Here is a 21,156-nt window from a genome sequence, read left to right as displayed (position 1 = left end):
AGGGTCGCTATCCAGACGGCCCTCCTCTTTGCGGATTGTACAAAGGATACCACGATAGCCACCTTGGCTCAACGTTTGACCTCGACGTTCGGGGCCGATGCACCTGCGGTCGCGGTCCGAGTGCAACCATTGCTAGGTGAGGATCCCGACCCCCTACTAACGCTCCTGGAAACGGAACTTTTACCGCATATTACCGCAGCCGCCGCTCTGAGACTTGAAAGCGCAAAAGCTCTCGCGGATAGGGAAGCTGCTGAAGCGGCTAAGGCGGAAGCCGAGGCTCAAGCCGCAAGGGATAAAGAACTGCAGTTGGCTGCGGATCGGGCGCGGACAGGCGGCCGCCCCAAAGACTCCGGAAGGAGCGGTCGTCCATTGGGTCTGTCTTTTTCCCCGGTATTCGCCCCGTCGCGCACGACCCATTGCGCACGCCGCCTCGCAGAACGACGCCAAGACTCCGAGGAGTCTGAGGAAGAGGACTTGTATGGGGACAGTTCTCAATGGGCCACAAGTTTTAGGACAAGCAAACCTCATCGTACAGGTGGCCGGGTGAGGATGTTCACCTGTTACGAGCTCAGAATCGAGAGCTATCTGGCCGTGTAGATCAACTCCAGGAGCTAATGGAACGCTTGCTTCAGGACAACAGGCAGTTACAGCAGGCACTGACAACCCCGGCACAACCCATTCCACAGGGGGCCGCAGTACCGGTTCAGGGAGCGCCAGCCCAGCCACCCGCTAATGTGCCTGTTCAACCTCCGGTTCCCGGAGGTCCCGTTTTACCTGCACCCAGGGCACCCGTGCAACCGGGCAACCCATTCCCGGTCCTTGGAAACAACTCAAGTTGAAAACTACTTATGATGGATCTCTCGAAACCCTGCCCTGTTTCTTGCATCAGGTGGACAGCTATATGCGAGAACAAGGACAGTTCTTCCCTACAGAGGACAGCCGGGTTCGCTATGAGCTTCCCTTTTGACAGGTAAAGCAGCCGACTGGATGGTCCTCCAGTTCGACACCCGATCCCGCTCTATCCGTTCCCTCAACAATTTCATGACTGCCTTACGGAGGAGGTTTGAGGACCCCTTTCTGGGGGAACAAGCCAAAGCGGAGCTTCTACAACTAAGACAGGGCTCTACTCCAGTTCGAGAGTTTGCCGATGAATTTCAAAGACTAGCAAGCAGAATTGTGGGCTGGCCCGAAGCCACCCTAATTCACCATTTCAGGGAAGCCTTACACACTGACATTCTGAACTGGTCGTATATGCGGGGTGATCCCGACACCCTCGAGGATTGGATTCTATTAGCCGAAGAGGTGGAAAGCCGCCGGCGCTTTATTTCCCTTGTCCGCCAAAGACACAAGGAGAAAAGCGTCCAAAAACCCCAGCCCAAGGCACCGTCCCCCAATCCACGGAAACCCGCGCGTCCACCCCAGGATCGCAAAACCCGATTTCAAAGAGGTGCTTGCCTCACTTGTGGGGAACTGGGCCACTTTGCAGCAGTCTGCCCACATCGCCCTGAGCCCTTTCGTCCCAGCATGACAGCCCGAGCTAGAGGACAACCTCAACGCAGAGGCACCGCGGCCACCCGCAGCGCAGCGCCGGGAAGACCCATACCCTCTGCACTTCACGTTGAGGACTCATCTATCCTTCCTACATCGAATGACCCCGCCGGGTCCCGGATTACAAATGCCCCATTGGGGGACAACTTTCCTTCTTCTGACGAAGAGAACCCATGGAATCCTCCAGCTTTAAACCTGGAATCCCCCCTTGATTTGTCAAAAAACGGCTCCGGTCTGTGGTGAGTGGAGCGTCTCCACAGACCTCTGCAGAATCTCCTGCTAAACCGAAAGCTCCCACTAAAGTAAAGGAAGTAGAAACCACCGTTTATGTGGACGCAGTTTTACAACACTATGAAGGTGGTCCCCAACTACCCGTTAAGGCACTCATTGACTCCGGTTGCGGTCGCACTCTCATCAATGAGGCCACATTTGCAGCACTCAAAGTCAAGTCCGAGGCTTTACCAGCCCCCGTCCAATTTGCCCAAATGGATGGGAGCCATTTCAAGGGGGGCCCAGTTGATCATCGCACTATAGGGTATTGGCTCCCAGTGGGAGCAAATAGACTTTACCATAGCCCCTATCCGATTTGAAGTGGTCCTGGGAATTAACTGGATTAAAGGTCATAGTCCCAGTATAGACTGGGAGATGAACACTATCTGCTTTGCCAACCCCAAATGCGACCAGCACCGACAGCAAGTTGCGGTGCTGTCTCCACCCTCTCCGGCATTAATCTCCGATGTCCCATCACCGCCGTCCCTACCTGATGTATACCAGGACTTTGCGGATGTCTTTAACATTAAAGAATGTGATGCCTTACCCCCCCCCCCCCGGGCCACTGACTGTGCTATTGAGGTGGTGAAGGACTGCACATTAACCAAGAGTAAGATTTACCCTATGAGCACTTCCGAGTGCACTGTACTACGGGACTTTTTGGACAAAAACCTTGCCAGAGGGTTCATTCGCCCATCGAATGCTCCCAACTCAGCCCCCGCGTTCTTTGTCTGAAAAAAGGAGGGCGACCTGCGCCTCTGCATTGACTTCCGAAAACTCAATGCAGTTACTCAAGCCAACGCCTATCCTATACCGCTAATTTCAGATATTTTGGGGCAACTACAAGAGGGACGTATATTCTCCAAATTGGACCTAGTAGAAGCCTACTACCGCGTCCGTATCCGCGAAGGGGACGAACCCCTCACTGCCTTCTCTAGCTGTTTTGGAATGTTTGAATTCCTTGTGATGCCCTTCGGGTTGAAAGGTGCCCCGGGGGTCTTCATGCAACTCATCAACGAAATCCTCCATGATTTACTGTACCGCGGGGTGGTAGTTTATTTGGATGACATTCTTATTTATTCAAAAACCATGGACGAGCACGTCACTTTGGTCCGAGAAGTTCTGCACCGGCTGCGCAATCACCAACTCTTTGCAAAGTTGGCTAAATGCGAATTTCACCAGAGCAAAATAACTTTCTTGGGATATATAATCTCCCACCATGGCCTTAGCATGGACCCGGCCAAGGTTCAATCCGTCCTCGATTGGACTCCTCCCTCCAACCGCAAGCAAGTACAACAGTTTCTGGGCTTTGCTAATTTCTACCGCGGATTTATCCCTAACTTCGCCCAAATAGCGCTGCCCATCACCGACCTTCTGAAAACCAAGGGTAAAGGAAGCTCTGCTACATTACCCTCCGCTAAGATACTGTGGACTGATCAATGCCAGACCGCCTTTGTAGCCCTCAAACGCCTTTTCACGTCGGAACCTGTGCTACGGCACCCAGACCCAAATCGAATGTTCATTGTACAAGTCGATGCCTCCGACGTAGCTATGGGGGGGCCCTGCTCCAAAGAGGACCAGATGGTCTCCTTCACCCCTGCGCTTACTTCTCAAAGAAATTTCGCACTCCCAATTGAACTGGCCCATTTGGGAGAAAGAAGCCTCGGCCGTTCACCATGCGCTTACTCTATGGCGACAATTCCTGGAAGGGTCTAAAGTCCCCTTCGAAGTTTGGATCGATCACAAGAATCTGGCCGCCCTCACAGGAACCCATAAGTTATCCGTGAAACAACAACGTTGGGCAGAATTCTTTGCTCAGTTTCGTTTTGTCCTAAAGCATGTCCCTGGAAAACAAAACGTTCTCGCAGATGCTCTCTCCCGATTGCCTCATTACCCGGCTAAACTCGATCGGCCAACAGACTCTTTATTTACGCCCGCACAAAGAGAAGCCCTGCCCGTACTGGCTGTACAAACCCGATCCCAAACGCTGCCCCAGCGGAAACACACGACAGCCGGCGCGCAAGCTCCTCCAGCCCTACCCACAACGGAAGCACACGATAGCCGATGCTCCAGCTCTTCCAACCCAACCGGCCGCCCAGCCGCCTGCAGTCTGCGCACCACCGCACGTAAGCGCTTCCCCCTCGTCAACCCCCATAACTGCTCCTACTACCACCGTAAACAAGGGGGGGTTCCCGTCTCCGAGTCTTTCTTAAATTCCCTTCGGGAACAATGCCTTATGGAACTCTCTGCTCAAACCCTGCCTCCTGGTGTAATCGAACAAGGAGGCTCTTGGTATAAAGACTCGAAATTATATGTGCCCAAAGCACTCCGAAAAGACGTCTTACACTTGGCTCATGGAGTGAAAACAGCTGGACACTTTGGGTTCCTAAAGACCCTTCACCTGTTGCGCAGACAATTTTGGTGGGGGGGAATGCGTTCTGACATTGACTCTTTTATTCGCAGCTGTCCTGTTTGCGCCACAGTCAAACGATCTCAAGGCAAGCCCCCAGGACTACTGCAACCACTTGAAATACCCAGCAAACCCTGGGAAGTGATTGCTATGGATTTTATGACGGATCTCCCTCTCAGCGGAGGAAAAACTGTGTTATGGGTTATCACTGACTTATTTTCTAAGCAAATACATTTGGTTCCATGTGTGGGGATCCCCTCCGCTCAGAAGTTGGCCCATCTCTTCGTGTCACATGTCTTTAGACTACATTCGTTTCCACGCAAGATAATCTGCGACCTCGGAAGTAGTTTCGTTGCTAAGTTTTGGAAAGCTTTTCTCAAATTGGTAGGGGTGGAGCAGGGGTTGTCTAGTGCATACCATCCCCAAACGGATGGTCAAACCGAACGTGTCAATGCTGTACTTGAATGCTATTTGAGCTGTTATGTCAATTACCACCAAGACGACTGGGTGGAACTGTTGCCTTTTGCAGAATATGCCTACAATAATGCTGTACATCAGTCCACAGGTTTCAGCCCGTTTTATGCGGTGTATGGACAGGACTTCGGTCCTATCACCCCAATAGAAGGATCAGAGGGGGAGGGGGATGCCGACATTGCCTCTTGGGCACACACCCTACGTACAACATGGCCCTGGTGGTTAGCAACCTAGACAGAGCCAAGCGCAAATACAAGGCGCAGGCTGACAAGCATCGTTCCCCCGGTAGGGACCTGCAAGTGGGTGACTTGGTATATCTTTCCACCAAGAACCTGCGCTCCACCCGTCCGTGCCATAAGCTCAGTGCTAAATACATTGGCCCATTTCCCATCACCCGCCTCATAAATCCTGTCACGGTGGAACTGTCTCTCCCCAAAACTCTGAGGCGTGTGCACCCCGTTTTCCATATCAGCCTTCTAAAACCCCATGTTGCTTCCCCACAATGGCACCCGGCGCCGCCTCCTGAACAACCCATAATGGTGGGGGGGGGAGGACATTTCGAAGTCTCCAAAATCCTGGATTCCCGCATACACCATGGGGCCTTGCAATACCTGATCTGCTGGAAACACTTCCCCCCTGCCTATGACGAATGGGTTCGCGCACGGGATGTCTCCGCCCCCAAACTCGTCAACGCCTTTCACAATGCCTACCCGGACAGACCAGCCCCCTTGCCGGATGGGAGGGGGCCTTAAGGGGGGCAGGATGTCAGGCTGTTATCTCGGTTTAGATGTTTCCTTTCGTTTCTCTGCTGAACCGTCCAGACTTCAAGGACGGCTACACATACCAAAGCCTGATCTCCAGCTAGTATCTGGAGGTTGGCAACCCTCAGTTCGATGCCAGCAAGGCTCAGGGCCTATACATAAAGTGTGTGGCAGAGTGAACCACACTGAGAGAACTGGCTTTGTGTATTACCGGCCCTCAGATTGTCTCTTGTCAGAATTAAACATTGGAAAGGTGGTTGATATTTCTGTGCTCCCCCTCATTTTTTAGAAACATTATAAACATGCTTCTTGGGTAATAAAAATTCAGCTGACCTGTGCTCTTTTGTTCCAAAGGTCTCTGGTTCAGTGTAGAGTCAGAAAATAGTATTATTCGTGAATCTTGCAGTGCCTACCACAGCTATATTGAAGTTTGAAAGGCTGTGTGCAGATTTTTCACCCCTACAATTGTTCTCTGTATCCAGCGTGAAAGATTTACATCTCTGAAAGTCAAGTTGTGAATTGTGAGGGATGCCGCTACAGGTGTTGCTGGAGGTAGAATTGGATGGGGGTGGATGGGAAATCATTGCTACTTGATCACAGCCCGAACATTGCCTTTTCTGCTTTAAATCCAAAGGTTAATTTTCCTTTGTCCAGCTGTTAGAATAAAGGCAATGCATCAGACTAATGATTCTTGGGATTTAAATTGGAATTTTGTGCATTGTCTTGGAATAAAAAGAACATAAGGATGGTTTTGAGGTATTATTGTCATAGAGATTGCTTTTGGGAGTTTTTTTTTTAAACTCTCTTTAAAAAGAAATACTGGTGTTGGCCATCCTTTCCTAGCTTTGTATTTTATATTACAATGTCCTTTGAAAAGAGTAGATTCTGCTTCAGTTGATCTAAACAAGTGTCTGGCAGTTATCTGAGTGAAATCATATTGTACTCTCCATATTTCTTATGAAATCAGAGTTAGATATATGAGCCTCAAGCTGTAGAGAAATGTCTTTCCCCACATCTGCTGAGATGTTTCAGCTGGAATGGCCAAGGATTGAGTTCAGGACAAAGCGGGGGTCTCAGTCATTCTGAGCCCCACATCCCTCCTTCTCTTTAGCTGTACCTTTTGAGCTTTGAGCTTCCAGTAGTGGGGTCATCTAAACTGTAAACAGAACCTTTTTGGTGGAGGACAGAGAATATATCCAATTAAGTTTCTTAAGTGCTCCCCTCCTCGAAATGGGCTCAAATTTGACATAAAAATGGCAACATTCAGAAGAATCCGGGTGAAGAATATTTAAATCTGTTAGGACTGACTGTTGCTGGCCCCAAAAGTAACCATATATCAAAGGAATATCAACGGGAGATGTCAGTGTAAAATTTCTGAATGAGAATTTATCAGTAGATTTAATTTTGTTAGCCAGGGATCAAACAGGGACAACATGGCTCGTTCAGGTGTTACATTTCTGAACATTGTAAACTGTGTTTCCATCAATTGCAATTGTTGTGAATGATCACTGTGCTTTATATACTCTTGAACATCATATAGAAATGTCACAGATTGTATATCTTATATTTCATGACCTTTTAAACTCCGCTGTTGACCATTTCCCCCTCTTTCTGCGTGTGTCCACATGTAGATATGTTCTGACTGAGGACTCACTTTGTGTATCTGAAGTAGGTGCTACTCCACAAAAGCATATGCTGCCATAAATCTGGTAGTATATAAAGTATTTGTTTAATCTACAACAGACTAACATAACTGTCCCACACCTAAGGGGATACACAAAGCTTTTAGCAATTTTTTTAGAGGTGCCTGCTGCTTCATAAAGTAAAGAGTACCGGTGTACTTTAGTCTGCTGCATGCAGGTACAAACCAGGCTGGCAGAGAGCTGGTATTAAAATTGGGGGCAGCAGTTTTTCATAAATGGTGTGTTATAATAGATTTCTGTTTCAATTTCTCTGAAAAGCACAAATTGCCTGCTTGTCAGTGTTTATAAACTTCATTCGGCAAGTTGGAGTCAGATGATAATTAAGCAGTGCTAATGGGGAGACTTAATTTAGCTGCGGACTCGTTTGGCATTGCCTTTTTGAGATACACATTTTCCCCCATACTTATTAATACATCACCTTGCAATGATATTGTTGAAGCACCAGCAACCATTTAACTGGCCTTTTATCATTTTGTTCAGATAAGGACCGAGCCAGTTCTAGTTAGAGCAGGTAGAATTTATCAAGCACCTAGTATTTATCGAGCAGCTTGTCCTTATCTGTATGATAAAGGACCGTATGGCTGAAATCCTATTATTCCTTACTTAAAACATGATGCTGTCTGCATAAGGGGGAAGGCAGTCGGTAGTCTGGGCTGTGCTTGTTCCTTTTACACATATCAGACATTATTACCGATTCGTACTAGCCGCAAAAGGTGGGTGGGACTCTGCTGTCAAGCTGTATTACTTCCCGGATGTCATCCTGGTGGTGCCCCCCCCTTACTTTTTTATTAAGCTCAAATCCCCTCAACACCAAGGGTGGCATCAGCAAAATAACTGAAGGACTAGACCAGTGGTTCCCAAAATGGGCAGTACCACCCCCTGGGGGGGGATTACCTAGGGGGGAATAAGAGGCAAGGGGGCAGCAGGGGTGCTAGAGGTGGGCTCCTTCAACTTTGTTGTTGGATAGGGTAGGGGGCGCTGGGGTTGAATTTGTGGAACCAAGGGGGTGGTGGCCTGAAAGGTTTGGGAACCATTGGACTAGATTGAAGGTATCTGTAGTTAATCATGCTGTAAATACCAGATAAATGCTATAAGGTATCTTTCAGTTGCGCTACCATCATTTTTGTTAATGCAGTCTGAAAGTTGGGATGTAGACTATACCCTTTTTTATACCCTTTTTACCAAGGGTTGCCAACCTCCAGCTGTTGGCTGGAGACCTCCCGCTATTACAGTTGATTTCCAGGTGACAGAGAGCAGTTCACCTGGAGAAAATGGCCACATTGGTAGTTGGACTCTATGGCATTGAAGTTCCTCCCCTTTCCAAATCCTGCCCTTCTCAGGCTCCACCCCCAAAATCTCCAGGAATTTCCTAACCCCCAGCTGCAGCCCTGTTTTTACTTCTGTTTCTTTTGGTGTGTGTGTGGGGGGGGGGGCGGTGAATGTTGTCATCGTGACAACTTTTAATTTTGCCCATGTTTGTGGTTACTGTTTCTGATTCCTTTATGTCGTTTGTGCATTTTGTGCTGGTACTAATGCCATTTTTTCCCCCACAACTGACACATACAGGCGTCTATTTTAATAGTAATAATTCGAATGAGCTTTATTGAGTGTGGTCATGGGAAAATAGAACTCCAGTTTGTTTTCTCATGCAGAGAGAACCTATAATAGAAGACGGGAATTGTGAATCCAAATAATGTGTTCGTGAAATTAGGTAACATTAGTCTTTAAAAATACATAATGAGATAAGTTTTCACAGCCTCTCTGGGGCATTTGTCTAGCTTTTGGCAATATTAAGGTGGACATATCCTTGAGGGAGGGATTGTGAAAAACTGTGGAAAATCCCAGGGATTTTCCAGGCTTCTTCTTTCTACTTTGAACTTTAATTAAAGAAGAAAAAAAAATGTATGTATCACATTTACTTCTGTATGCTTAAATAAAGATGAGCCACAAATGTTCTAATTTTAACCCTTTTCTCTAACTTCCTGGCTGATGACTGATCAGATAACCCATTAGATTTGGCACTATTTTAAAATTAAAATTGAACGTTTGTTGTTAGTAAGAGCTGGTAAAATCACTTGAGCAAATTATACTAGCTACATCCTCCCACCGCAGCCTTTTTGGCTGTGTGCCCACCTTAAAAATGTAACATGAAGGGCATGGCAGTAGAGTGCAGCTCCTTTGGATGTCTTTACTGTAACTGCTATGTAGAGCTGATCATGGGAGCCACCTGTTCCCTTTCCCCTCTCTTCTAGCCTAACCTGTTCACACTTGGTTGGTAGTTAACATGTGTGCATCTGTTTCTGCTGCCGGGACAGTACTTTCTGCTTGAAGGAGCATTAGGGTTGCCAGGTCCCTCTTCGCAACCGGCAGGAGGTTTTTGGAGCGGAGCCTGAGGAGGGCAGGGTTTGGGGAGGGACTTCAATGTCATAGAGTCCAGTTGCCAAAGCGGCCATTTTCTACAGGTGAACTGATCACTATCGGCTGGAGATCAGTTGTAATAGCAGGAGATCTCCAGCTAGTACCTGGAGGTTGGCAGCCCTAAAGTGCATGTTGGTTAACTGTTGAATTCTTGAGGTAACATGCATCTTTGGGTCCAAGGGATGATCGTTCTGGCAAATCTCTATCATTTATAGAGAAACCTTTCTGGATGACCTGTCCCCCAACAAGAAGAGCCATTACTATCACACAGGATGGAAGACAGAGGAATAGGATAAAGATAACAATGCTCAGTCTTGCGGGCACTATCTCAGTAATCCTTATGAAAGTTATCTGGATGATATATGTAAGATTAGCCTAACATACATTGGCTCAGTTTTGACACAATACAAAATCACCATTTCATTAAGCTAACAGTGATTTACTGTGATTGTCACTCCACTAAATAGTTTTGGCTGACGTGGCTCAGTGACAGAGCATCTGCTTGGCATGCAGAAGGTCCCAGGTTCAATCCCTGGCATCTCCAGTTAAAGGGACTAGGCAAGTAGGTGATGTGAAAGACCCCTGCCTGAGACCCTGGAGAGCCGCTGCCAGTCTGAGTAGACAATACTGACTTTGAGGGACCAAGGGTCTGATTCAGTATAAGGCAGCTGCATGTGTTCATGTGCATTCCTGGTTTTTTCCTTAGCATCATCCATGCATTCACCCTGACTGCAGAGTTGCTGGGATAGAAGAAAGAAAATGTATTCGGTGTTTGTTGGTGCAGTTCAGGATTTGAGTGATCGGGAATCCTGGTTTCACAAGCTAACTGTAGTTCATTTAAACCATGGTTTTGTGTTATATCTGAACTGAGCCACATCCATGTTGCGGATGTGGAGAAGAGGAGTGAGACTGAACTGCATATCCAAGGCCATCTTGTGAGAGCTTTGGTATGCTGATATTGAAACTGCAGGCGTAATTCTCAGAGCTCCTGCCATTAATCCCTGTGCTGCCACAGTGATAACAAAGTGTCTGGTGATGGTGTCCCACTAATGAAGTTGCCAAGGGAGCTGAAGTGAGAGAGCTTGCCTTGATGCCCCCCCTCCCCTCCATGTTTCTGTCCATCTCTCGGGCCTGTCAACAAAGCTTGCTCTCTTTTGTCACATTTCACTTTATGCAAAGCTTCCTTGCAGAGGAATCAACAAAACTGTTTTTTTAAAGGGCTTCTGTGCAATCTTCCCCTCCTCAACTCCCTCCCAAACTTTCTTTCTTTTAGTTTATAAAAGGCATTATATCTTTGGTTAAATATTTGTGTGGTTGACTGTTGATGTCTTGATTTAAATCTGGCTTTTGATATGTTAATTGGGCACTGAATAAAGCCTTTTCCCATGAAAGTGGAGAGACATGCCAGTACTCTTTGTATAGCACAGCCATCTAAACAATGGCACCATTATGTATCCCTTCTGCACACTGTGGTTTACTAGTTTACCTGCGGCGAATGTTTGTGCCTCTCTCTAGGATTCTAAGCTGTCTTCATTCTCTGCCTATCTTAAGAAAAAAAAAAAAAACCTGGTCAGAGCTTGATAGCAGTTTTTAGATATGCTTTGGCCCTTGAGGAACTGCTACATTATGTGATTCAATAAAGAACTCGACATTTGTTATATAAACTCAATGATACAGTCCTAGCTCCCTGGGAAAATGTCATGTTAGTCATTCAAGCTAATTTTCACCCTTTGTTTGAAGAAAGTTAAAACAATGTACGGTTCATCTGTGTGAATATTTTTGGCCCGCAACTTTAGTCCTTGGGTATTTTTAAACAGCATTTCACAATTTTACAATTTTTTCCCATTCTTCATAAATTTTCTTTTGATTTCTTTACACTAGAGTATTTGAATATTGTTTAATTTACTTTTCACTGGAGCTGTCAGTTGTAATCTGCAATTTAGGAGAACAAAAAAACCCTGAATAAAACAAATCCTCATTTCACAATTTAAACCTTATTGAGTCTAATTCACTTGCATGGCAAGTTTATTATTCTCCTGCAGCCTGACGTGCCTCCAATTGTAATTGTGTTGACCCTTCAATGCAGTAAATCTCCCCAGCACTGATCAAACTGGGAGAAGATAAGACTACAATTCGGAACTTCATTAAATATCTCATTTATATTAAAAAGACGATAGCTTTGAACAGGAATAATACAGTGTCCTCCGATAGTGCTTTGCCTACTTTGAAGTACTGCAAGTTTTGCAAATCACTTCTCTGTGTGTCCGTGATTCTGGTATTATGAAGGCACTGTGCTGCTAGTCCATTGGGTTGATACATAGAACACTTGTCATAAATACCACACAGACAAGATCACACACTTTGTAATCTACATTTGTTAGTGTTTGTTCATAGCGTCATTAATTTGTATAGTGCTTTACACAATGTATGAAGACTAGTATCCCTCCACTGAGGATTATTTGATCTAACATTTTCCACAACAAGTGTCCCTCCACTGAGGAGTTTTCAATCTAACATTTTCCACAAAGGGCTACAAGGAGGAAGATGCAGGTGGGAATAAACAGGAGGGATATGCTTTCATTCCTATTAAAGGCACACATGTTTAGTTCCAGGGGGTTGTGCCAAAGATGGTTGCAGAAATGGCGAGGTAACATTTGAAGTAACTAAGAGAGGGGGCATCTCGTAGACAGTTATACAGGGAGGCAGTTCTAGGCATAAGAAGTAGAAATAAGATAGTGGGAAATTTGAGAGTCCAGGAGACTTTTAGACGGTTGAGGAAGGTAGAGCTGGAGGGATTAAGCTCATGGGCAAGGAAGTCCAAGATATGACAGCACAGAGGTATGGAATAGTTAGGCTGTTGGGATGGAATATTTCTGCTGGCTCCGAGAGTGGACAGGAAAGGAGGGCTGTTATGTCATCAGAATGATGAGAGAGGTTAGTTAGAAGCTACCAGCAGCTGACTCATAATCTCTAAATAGGATAAGTAAGTCCATTTAACCCCCAAATTTGCATGGAAGTAGTAGAAATTCCCACCATTTTATACTCTGATCAGCTGGAGTGGGTTAGTAAGGTAAAGGTTCCCTGTGCAAGCACCGGGTCATTCTTCACCCATGGGGTGATGTCACATTCCGACGTTTCCAAGGCAGACTTTGTTTTACCTGGTGGTTTGCCAGTGCCTTCCCCAGTCATCTTCCCTTTACCCTCAGCAATCTGAGTACCCATTTTACCGACCTCGGAAGGATGGAAGGCTGAGCCAACCTTGAGCCAGCTACATGAAACCAACTTCCGTTGGGATCGAACTCAGGTAGTGAGCAGAGCTTTGGACTGCAGTACTGCAGCTTACCACTCTGCGCCACGGGGCTCCTGGAGTGGGTTAACAGTCCTAATAATACTTACGTGCTGTCAAGTCCCAACTGACTCATGGTGACCTTTCATAGGGTTTTCATACCCCAAGCAGCCCTGAATCTCTCAGACCTTTTGAAAGTGTTTTGGGGAGAATCTCAGAAATTGTATTACATATGCAAGTATATTTTGTATCATTGTAATCCTTTCATGTTTTCTTATTTAAAGAATGTTCAGATTGATTTTAAATAAAGATCTTAAATAAACATATTTAGCTGGGACACGAGGTTCTCACTTGATACCTGAAATAAACAAACTTCTGACCTCTTCAGTCAGAGGGCTGTAACCTATAGAAATTGGGTATTGAAGAGAATTTTTTGTGCCTTTAAGTCACAGCTGATTTATGGTGATCTCATAGGATTTTCAAGGCAAGAGGCGTTCAAAGTGATTTGCCATTGCCTGCCTCTGTGTGAGGACCCTGGTCTTCCTTGGTGGTCTCCCATCCAAATACTAACCAGGGCTGACTCTGCTTAGCTTCTGAGATCTGACGAGATCAGGCTAGCCTGGACCATCCAGGTCAGGACATAAACAAACAAACAAACAAACAAACAAACAAACAAACATAGCCCTATGATTTAGTGGTGAATGTGTTACTTTGGAACAGACAAAGAGACCTTTCATTTCTAGATGTCTGTTTTAAAAGGGGATGCTTCTCTTCTAGAGGTTCACCCATTAAGGTTGAAGGCTCTAACAAGGACTTGAAGCTGGTTTCAAAACCTGGTTTCATACATCTGCTTGTACCCACCTAATCCTTGACCAGCCATTAGGAAGATTTTGTCCAGAAAGGAGAAGGGCTGAGGGATATGATCCCTAGGCTGGTTTCTAGTTGAGAAACAAAAGCATTAATTTATTTTTTTACTGTCTCTTTGTATCATGTAGGCCATGGGGAAAACCTGGGCAGAAGCCATTGTATCTTCTTCTTCCTACACAGCTGAATACCTCTTTTTTTCTTTCACCCCTGCCTGACTCTTCATGGCATGCTGTCTGGTTGCACCCTGCTGGGCAAGGGTTTTCAGAAGCCACCACTAGGCCTTCAGGGGCTGGAGAAAGTGGGGCAGCATTCTTTTTTAAAAAAATATATGTGGCATCTCACAAAGCTGACAGAGATGCTGTCCAGACCCTGGAAAGATGAAGTGAATTTACCCTTAGGGTCAGTGAGATTGGGTGCCCGCACACATGCACACTGCCAAACCAAACAATTTACCTTAATATAATCATTGTGAAAACAATGTTAATTCCATGCCACAGTCTAATTGTAAAGGGGCTGGATATTTATTTACACATTCTGTTAATATCTGTGATGTTGGGCTTTCTGAGGGAGAATGGTGCGATGATTGCCTAGGGAAGCAAATTGCTCAATTTTTGAAAGGGGTTAGAAGCCAGGTTGCAAATGGAGCTTATTCCCACTATTAGGTTTTGTTGTTTGTTCTGCATCTCACCCCCATCCACCCCCTACTGTTCTGAAGGTTCTTGTCCTGACAAGCTGTCAGTCTGTGAAAGAGGTCCAGGCCATCTGCCAGATAATTTTGAAACCTACCGAGCGGGGCTGCTTACTCAAGGAAACGTGCAGGGCGGATAAACCGAAAACACGGTTCTTTGTCTTTCCGTGTTTCCTCCTGAAAATGGATCGAGTCTGACAAGGCTCCTTGGGAGATGGAGTGTAAAGTGGCACTGCAAGTTGGTCATTAAGCAGCGCTGTCATTGCAAATTATTGTGGGCCAGGGCGAAAAGTTCTAGCTCATTTAGTGCCCAGCCAGGTCCAGGCCTTTGGCAAGTTGTTATTGTTCCCCCCATGCTGTTAAATGGATATTGGGCACTGATTTTTCTCCCCTTTCTGTGTAGCTGGAATCACCTGGGAGTCCCCTGGGGCCAGAGCTGCCTATCGAGACAATGCTGGACGACAGGGAGCGTAGGATTTCCCACTCGCTGTACAGCGGGATCGAGGGGCTCAACGAATCGCCCACCAGGAGCGCCGCCCTGAATCGGATGATGGGTGAGTCGAGCAGACTCGGCGAATCAGGTCTCGTTTATCATCTCGTCTGCATTTCTCTCCATCTTTTCCCCCCTGATGACTGATGTGGGAAAACGAAAATTGTAGCGACCAATTAAAAAGCATGACTCTCCCCTCCCTCCTTTTCCTCCACATCGAACACACAAGGCTTCTTAACGGTAGTCAATACATTGATAAAAGTGAGTCTCAGATCGCTGAGCAGGTGAATAGCCACAGGAAGATTTTAATTTTTTTTTTAATACTGTGTCTGAGACAGAGAGACATGCTTTTGTGTTTGTCTGTTTGGGTCTGGCTGGTGTGACATCATTAAATACAAAGTCGATGAACGTTATGATTAAGGACGTATCGGTTAAGTTTCAGCATTGATTTTATCTCTCTTTAAGTTGCCCCCCTCAAAAAGGAGATAAGCTCACGTGAACCTTATCCAACTTGCGTTTAGTGTTTGTTTGTTTTGGCTTCCCCTCCCCCCACTCCTGCATTTATATGCCTTGCAGGCCTGTAGGTTTAAAATCATGTAGCTAATTTTATGCTTCCTTTGTTTAGATTCAGAACTCTACTCTCTGCATGGCCCTTGATGGATAATGAGGTTATTAGTACTAGCTGTAGAGCAACTCAGTCCCCCACTCCAACAGATCCAGTTAATAAAGACGGGAATGGCGGGATTTACCAAGCAGCTCATAATAAGGTGTAGCTTGTGCAAAAATGTAAAATCATGATAAAATATTGGACTGACAAAGCACCTGACATAATACAATACATTGAATTCATTTGCAAGTCTGCCACTCCGACATAATAGCTAAAAATCAGCTCCCCCACCTCCATGAGCAGTTAATGCAGACCTTGTGGATACAGATATCCATAGATTGGTTGTGGTGATCCTTTTCTGAGTTTGCACAAAATAGAGGTGTATCTATTTCTAATTTCCTTGTTTGATTTTAGAAAATGAATTCTTTTTTGTTGTGCTGAAGGTTAAATAGATTAAATGGAGGATATGTGTAAGAAGCATGAACGAGCTTCACCATGATTCCTACTTGCATATTTTCAGAATTCTTTCAAACATTTAGGATTTTACACATATGCTGGGGGCTCTGAGCAAAGGAGCAAGACCCTAAGCACAAGATCCTGCTTCAGACTTTCGTACCGTATTTCTGACTCCTCTGCCTATCCTGTCTTCTCTCATGGAGAAATGGCAATGGGGGAATCAGCTGAGCTTCCATACTTCTGGCGACTGAGCCAAGAGGACCTTTTCCATTGGTTTTCACAGGCTGAATTTCATACAGCTTGGTGGCCAGGCTTTGGAACATACGAAGCTACCCTCTACTGAGTGAGACCTTTGGTCTGTCTAGCTCTACACAGTCTGTTCAGTCTCGTCGCAGTTCTCCAGCCAGGTGAACAAGCAAATGGCAGTAATGCCTAGGAGAAGCTGTCACTCACATGTGCTTCTTGTGCTAGATGCTGGTAGTGCCTAAAAGAGGGAGCAGTGTGTATCTTCTTCACACTCTTTTAAGCTATTTTGGTGCCAGCAATATTCAAAAGATGAGTAGCTCTCATAGCTCTATCAGCCCTGATGAGGCTCTTCTGCCTTTTTCAAGATTTGTGTGTATGGGAGAAAGGCAGTGATATTCTTAATGGGGAGATCTGTGGAGGTCACCTTCCCTAGGTCCACCTAAAATCTGGTGCTGTCTGGGTGATGTCATTGCAGTAAGATGAAATGAAGAAATGCTTGGGGTGGCCATGGGGTGGGTCAAAAACAGTTCTTATGCCTAGCCATCTTGAATTGTGGTGCCTCCATTCCTTTATGGATGGCTGAGATGTATTCCTAAAAGTTGAAACTTTTCAAAATGGATTCCCCAAAGCTTACAAAAGGGGGCACTTGTTCTTAAATTTGCCCCCTCCATCCATGGGCTTTGAGTGGTGGTACCCAGTGTAAGGGACCATAAACCGTATAACATACAGGCGTGATGCTTCATTGACCTATCTAGCTAGAATACATAACTTTTATGAGGAATGCTATCCAAGCAAGATCTGTAGAATATTTTTCCCCTGCAGGGATCCTTCTGATGTTCTAGGATTTTCCCCTAATTACAGGATTCTTTACTAGATCTGTTGTTCTTACTGTTCTGTTAATGTTCTTATTTTTGAAAACAAGCTTCAAAGTATTAAGAGTTGTAGCTTGCCCAAACGTGCAGTAAAAGACACAGATATTAATAGGTATTTGTATGAGTAACTCTGTAGTTATTTTCCAATTTTCAGCAACAATTGGACTTGTAAAGAAAAAAATGTATAAATAAATAGTAAATAAAATGTAAACAAAATGGAAGTTATTCCTCAGTTAAGTTAATGATAGGGTGGAGCTGTTAGGATTTGGTGCCACACTGTGTGGTAAGTTCAAGTTAACTAGAGTACTTTTGTTCCAAATCTAATTGGAACACTGGGATTTGATAGCCATGCTTCTGCAAGAAAACTTCAAAAATGTCTCAAAGCCTGCATTTCCTGGCACTTCTACCACAGTAATTGTTTAGCAAAACCTATATTGTTCTAAAAATGTGATAACACATATAGAACAATAATATTGCATGTTAATGTGTTGAGGAATGCATACCAGAGTAGTTTATTAGTAATCTGTTTGTATTGTGCTTGTCCTCCGAGAAGGTATGGTTGTGTTCATGGGGTAATTTCAGAACACCTCATTGATAGCCCTGTGGGGTAGAATAAACCTAGGGAGAGTAACTGGCTCACTCAAGCTGCATTCTACCATCACAATAAAGCATGCCTTTTACAACATGCTGTAGCGACTCTACCAGATAAAGATGACAAATCTTGTTTTGTCCATAAACCTCAGTTTGTCTGCTTCTTCTTTCTCTCCTAGCTCCCAGCCTGGAGAACATCCTCCCTCTACTATCACTGTGTGTGGTTGGTGAGGCATAGGTGCCTAGATAACTTACTTAATGTAGCTATTCACTGTGTTTCCCCACACAAAGTGGATTACAACATGAATCAATGCAATAGTTAAAACATACGAACAGAAAATAACTTAGGCTGGTCTTGAATCTTATGGCCCAGTTCGTTCAAGGGCATGAACAATGGACCCGTTCAATCTTGACCTTTGGCTTATGTCCAAAGGCTCATTCCTCTGGCCACCAAATTTGCACTACTTAGGTGTTGCAGCTGGCCCCAGTCTGAATGCAAAGGAGAAATGTTTTTCTCCCACCGTCTCTCAATCAGAAGAGCTGCTGCCTTCAGTTTTACACCTGGCTTAAGGGAACACACACAATCAGGGCAATGACACACCTGAAAGGGAGCAAAGGTATCATTGGCAAAAGGACAAAGCTTCTTGTGCAAGCTCAGGTACAGAAACTTTGAATATGGTGCAGCAGAGGGTTTATTGAAAGGAATCATTAGCATACTGAAGCCATCACGATAATGTCAAGCATACAGTAATAACAATCAAGGCTAGAATGCCCTCATTAAGATACCAGTATTCCAGATGTTCCCACACCCTGTAAAACCATGTATTGTTCAAGAAGATGGGGGGCAAAAGGTCAAAAGTGGGAGAGGAGGATGAGGAAGGAGCTTAGAGCCACTTATCAGTTCAGGTTCTAGGCACAGGTCCAAATCCCATAGGAGGGCTTCAGGCAGCAAATTGAAAAGTCAAAAAGATAAATCCCAAGGGAAGAGGCTAATATTTGTAATGTGTGCCACATGCAGGGCTTTTCTTCTCATCAGACAATAGTAGTCTTGGGCAAACAAGTGCTTCTTGTAAGGGGTAAAAGTGCAGTTGCTGCGGGCATGGTTGATCATCTTGGAGTATGTAGCAATATGCCATCTTAAAGTTGCTTCTAGACCTCCAATAGGAGATACCGATTAATCATCTTCATTTATTCACTGTCGTCCTGGAGGTCATTTTCCTTTTCTTTGGCACGTATGCACACACGCACACCCTTACCTCACCTGTAGTAAAAGAAATGTATTTTCTTTTACCTTTCAGTGGAACTGCTAAAATGTCATCATTCATTCTTTTTGAAATATTAAGAAGTGCAGGGAAAAGCTAGACATGCCACTGAATTGCTTTTGCCTCTCAACCTTGGAGGCTTCATCTGTAAAATGCCATAAGGTTATACTATTTCGTATTCAGCTCTTTGGAGAAATTATTAGCCACAGAGTTAACAATCTTGTAGGCATTATGTTTGGAAAGAAGTGCATTACTAGTCTCAACATTAACCTGTCCATCAAAGAAGCTTTTGCTGGGCAAAGAATTAGCCGCTATGCAAACCTGAACACATTCATTTCAGCTTGACAGTGATGGGTCTACGTGCCACAGAGTCCTTTTTTCTGCTTTTTAATCTCCCCCACCCAAAAAAAAAACTTTTTAGAAGGTCTGGATCTCAATCTTACTCTGTTTTAAAGTTATCTGAGAAGTTTTTCAACAGAGGTTCTCAGTGCTAATTATTTTATGCTTTGATCGTGCTGATGTAGTCTTAGAGAAACATACATCCGGCACATGAGCCTTCCCCATATAGCACAGTACCCATATGCTGGGTGATTTGCAAAGTGTGTGCAAGAACCATGTTGCTCCCTTCTTCTTCTTTAGGAGTGTGTGCGCATGGGCACTCAGTGTGCCAGGCCATTATAAGAAATAGGAAGTCTGTTCACATCTTCCCATATTCAGCCTTTCCCTCCCCTTGGACAAGTTACATAAGATCCAAGGTAATATTCCTTGACCAATATTCCTTGAGAGCCTGCATGGTGTAGTGCAGTGGTCGACAAACTCATTAGTCAACAGAGCCAAATATCAACAGTACAATGATTGAGATTTCTTTTGAGAGCCAAATTTCTTAAACTTAAACTATAGGTAGGTACCCTGAATAAAACTTGATATCGTACTTAATAATGATCTTATTTATTGATAAAAATTAAATTGTAAGTCCCTGCCATTTCCCCCTCCCCGTCCGGAGTCCTCGTCTGGAGGCCTGGTCTACAGCCATAAAAGCCTATTGGTAGACCTGGCCTCCGGCTGAGTCCCATTGGGAGGCCAGGTCTACCCATTGGCTTTCTTGGCAGTAGACCTGGCCTCCGGAGGCCCATAGAAGCCAATTGGTAGACCTGGCCTCTGAAGGGGGACTTTTTCCCCCTCCTCGAAGTCCATGTCTACCACCAAGAAAGCCAGTGGGTAGACATGGCCTCTGAGGAGGGAAAAAAGTAAGTAAGGCATCCATAAAATTAAATCATGACAATGACTGACAAACACTGTACATTTTCCCCATCTGCATTCTCAAAACTCTGCAGGGGGGCTTATTGTTGAGTTGTGCATCTGAGTGGCAAATCCAAGGCAAAACCTCCCATTCATAAATGGCCAATAACCCCCCATGCAGAGTTTTGAGAATCTGAATGGGGAAAATGTGCATCTGAGTGGCAAAGCCAAGGCAGAACCTCCCATTCACAAATGGCCAATAACCCCCCATGCAGAGTTTTGAGAATCTGGATGGGGAAAATGTGCATCTGAGTGGCAAATCCAAGACCACCTCCTCCTCACCGCCACCTGGGCTCCTTCCTACCTTCCCTCAAGACCCGACCCAGGACTGCCTCAGGCGGACACTGACGGGCCCCGCGCCCCACTTACCTCCAAGCCCGGGGAACAGGCAGCGCAGCGTGGCGGGAGCACGATGTGGACGGAGCCAAGCCGCAGTGCCGGGCCGAGCAGGGAGGGCCGAGCAACGGGGCCCCCAACAGCCATCCCCGATGGGAGGGTGGGCCGGAAAGGCATTCTCCCGGCCAGCATGCCGGGGCTGAGAGGCGAGGCCAGGAGCGACCCGGGGCAGGGCAACGCCCCAGCGGGCCGGCGCGAAGATGCCGACGGCTCCAGCACCAGGCGGCCCTTACAAGGGAGAGGGGAGCCAAAGCGAGGCGGCCTAGAGGAGGCCCCAGGAGGAGGTAGCTCTCGGGCCGGCCAGCCGGCGGGAAGACGGGCCCGGACAGACACCAGACAGCCCCCTGACCAGACCACCCGCTGGAGAGGAAAGGGGCGGGGCTGGAAACCGGGAGGGCCCTTGGAAGTTCGGGGAAGGTGGAAGGGGCGGGAAGCGCTTCAAACCCCCGCTGGCCAGCTGGGTGGGACTGGAAAGAGCCTCACTCAAGGGCTCAAAGAGCCGCATATGCTCG

General features: G+C 45.9%; 1 protein-coding gene across 4 annotated transcripts in view; it reads left to right on the top strand.

The window, feature by feature from the left end:
* Positions 1–21,156, top strand: part of PARD3 (par-3 family cell polarity regulator) — a 671,910-nt gene that overhangs the window by 445,196 nt on the left and 205,558 nt on the right. For all 4 annotated transcript variants that reach the window (XM_056857249.1, XM_056857250.1, XM_056857248.1 and 1 more), the window contains one exon: positions 14,829–14,979. In XM_056857249.1, the coding sequence (XP_056713227.1) occupies positions 14,829–14,979 (151 nt within the window). The remainder of the gene's footprint in view (positions 1–14,828; positions 14,980–21,156) is intronic.

The sequence above is a fragment of the Euleptes europaea genome, chromosome 11 (assembly GCF_029931775.1).
Source record: "Euleptes europaea isolate rEulEur1 chromosome 11, rEulEur1.hap1, whole genome shotgun sequence".
NCBI lineage: Eukaryota > Metazoa > Chordata > Lepidosauria > Squamata > Sphaerodactylidae > Euleptes > Euleptes europaea.
The sequence above is the reverse complement of the archived record's forward strand: the minus strand, read 5'-3'. Positions and strand labels throughout refer to the sequence as shown.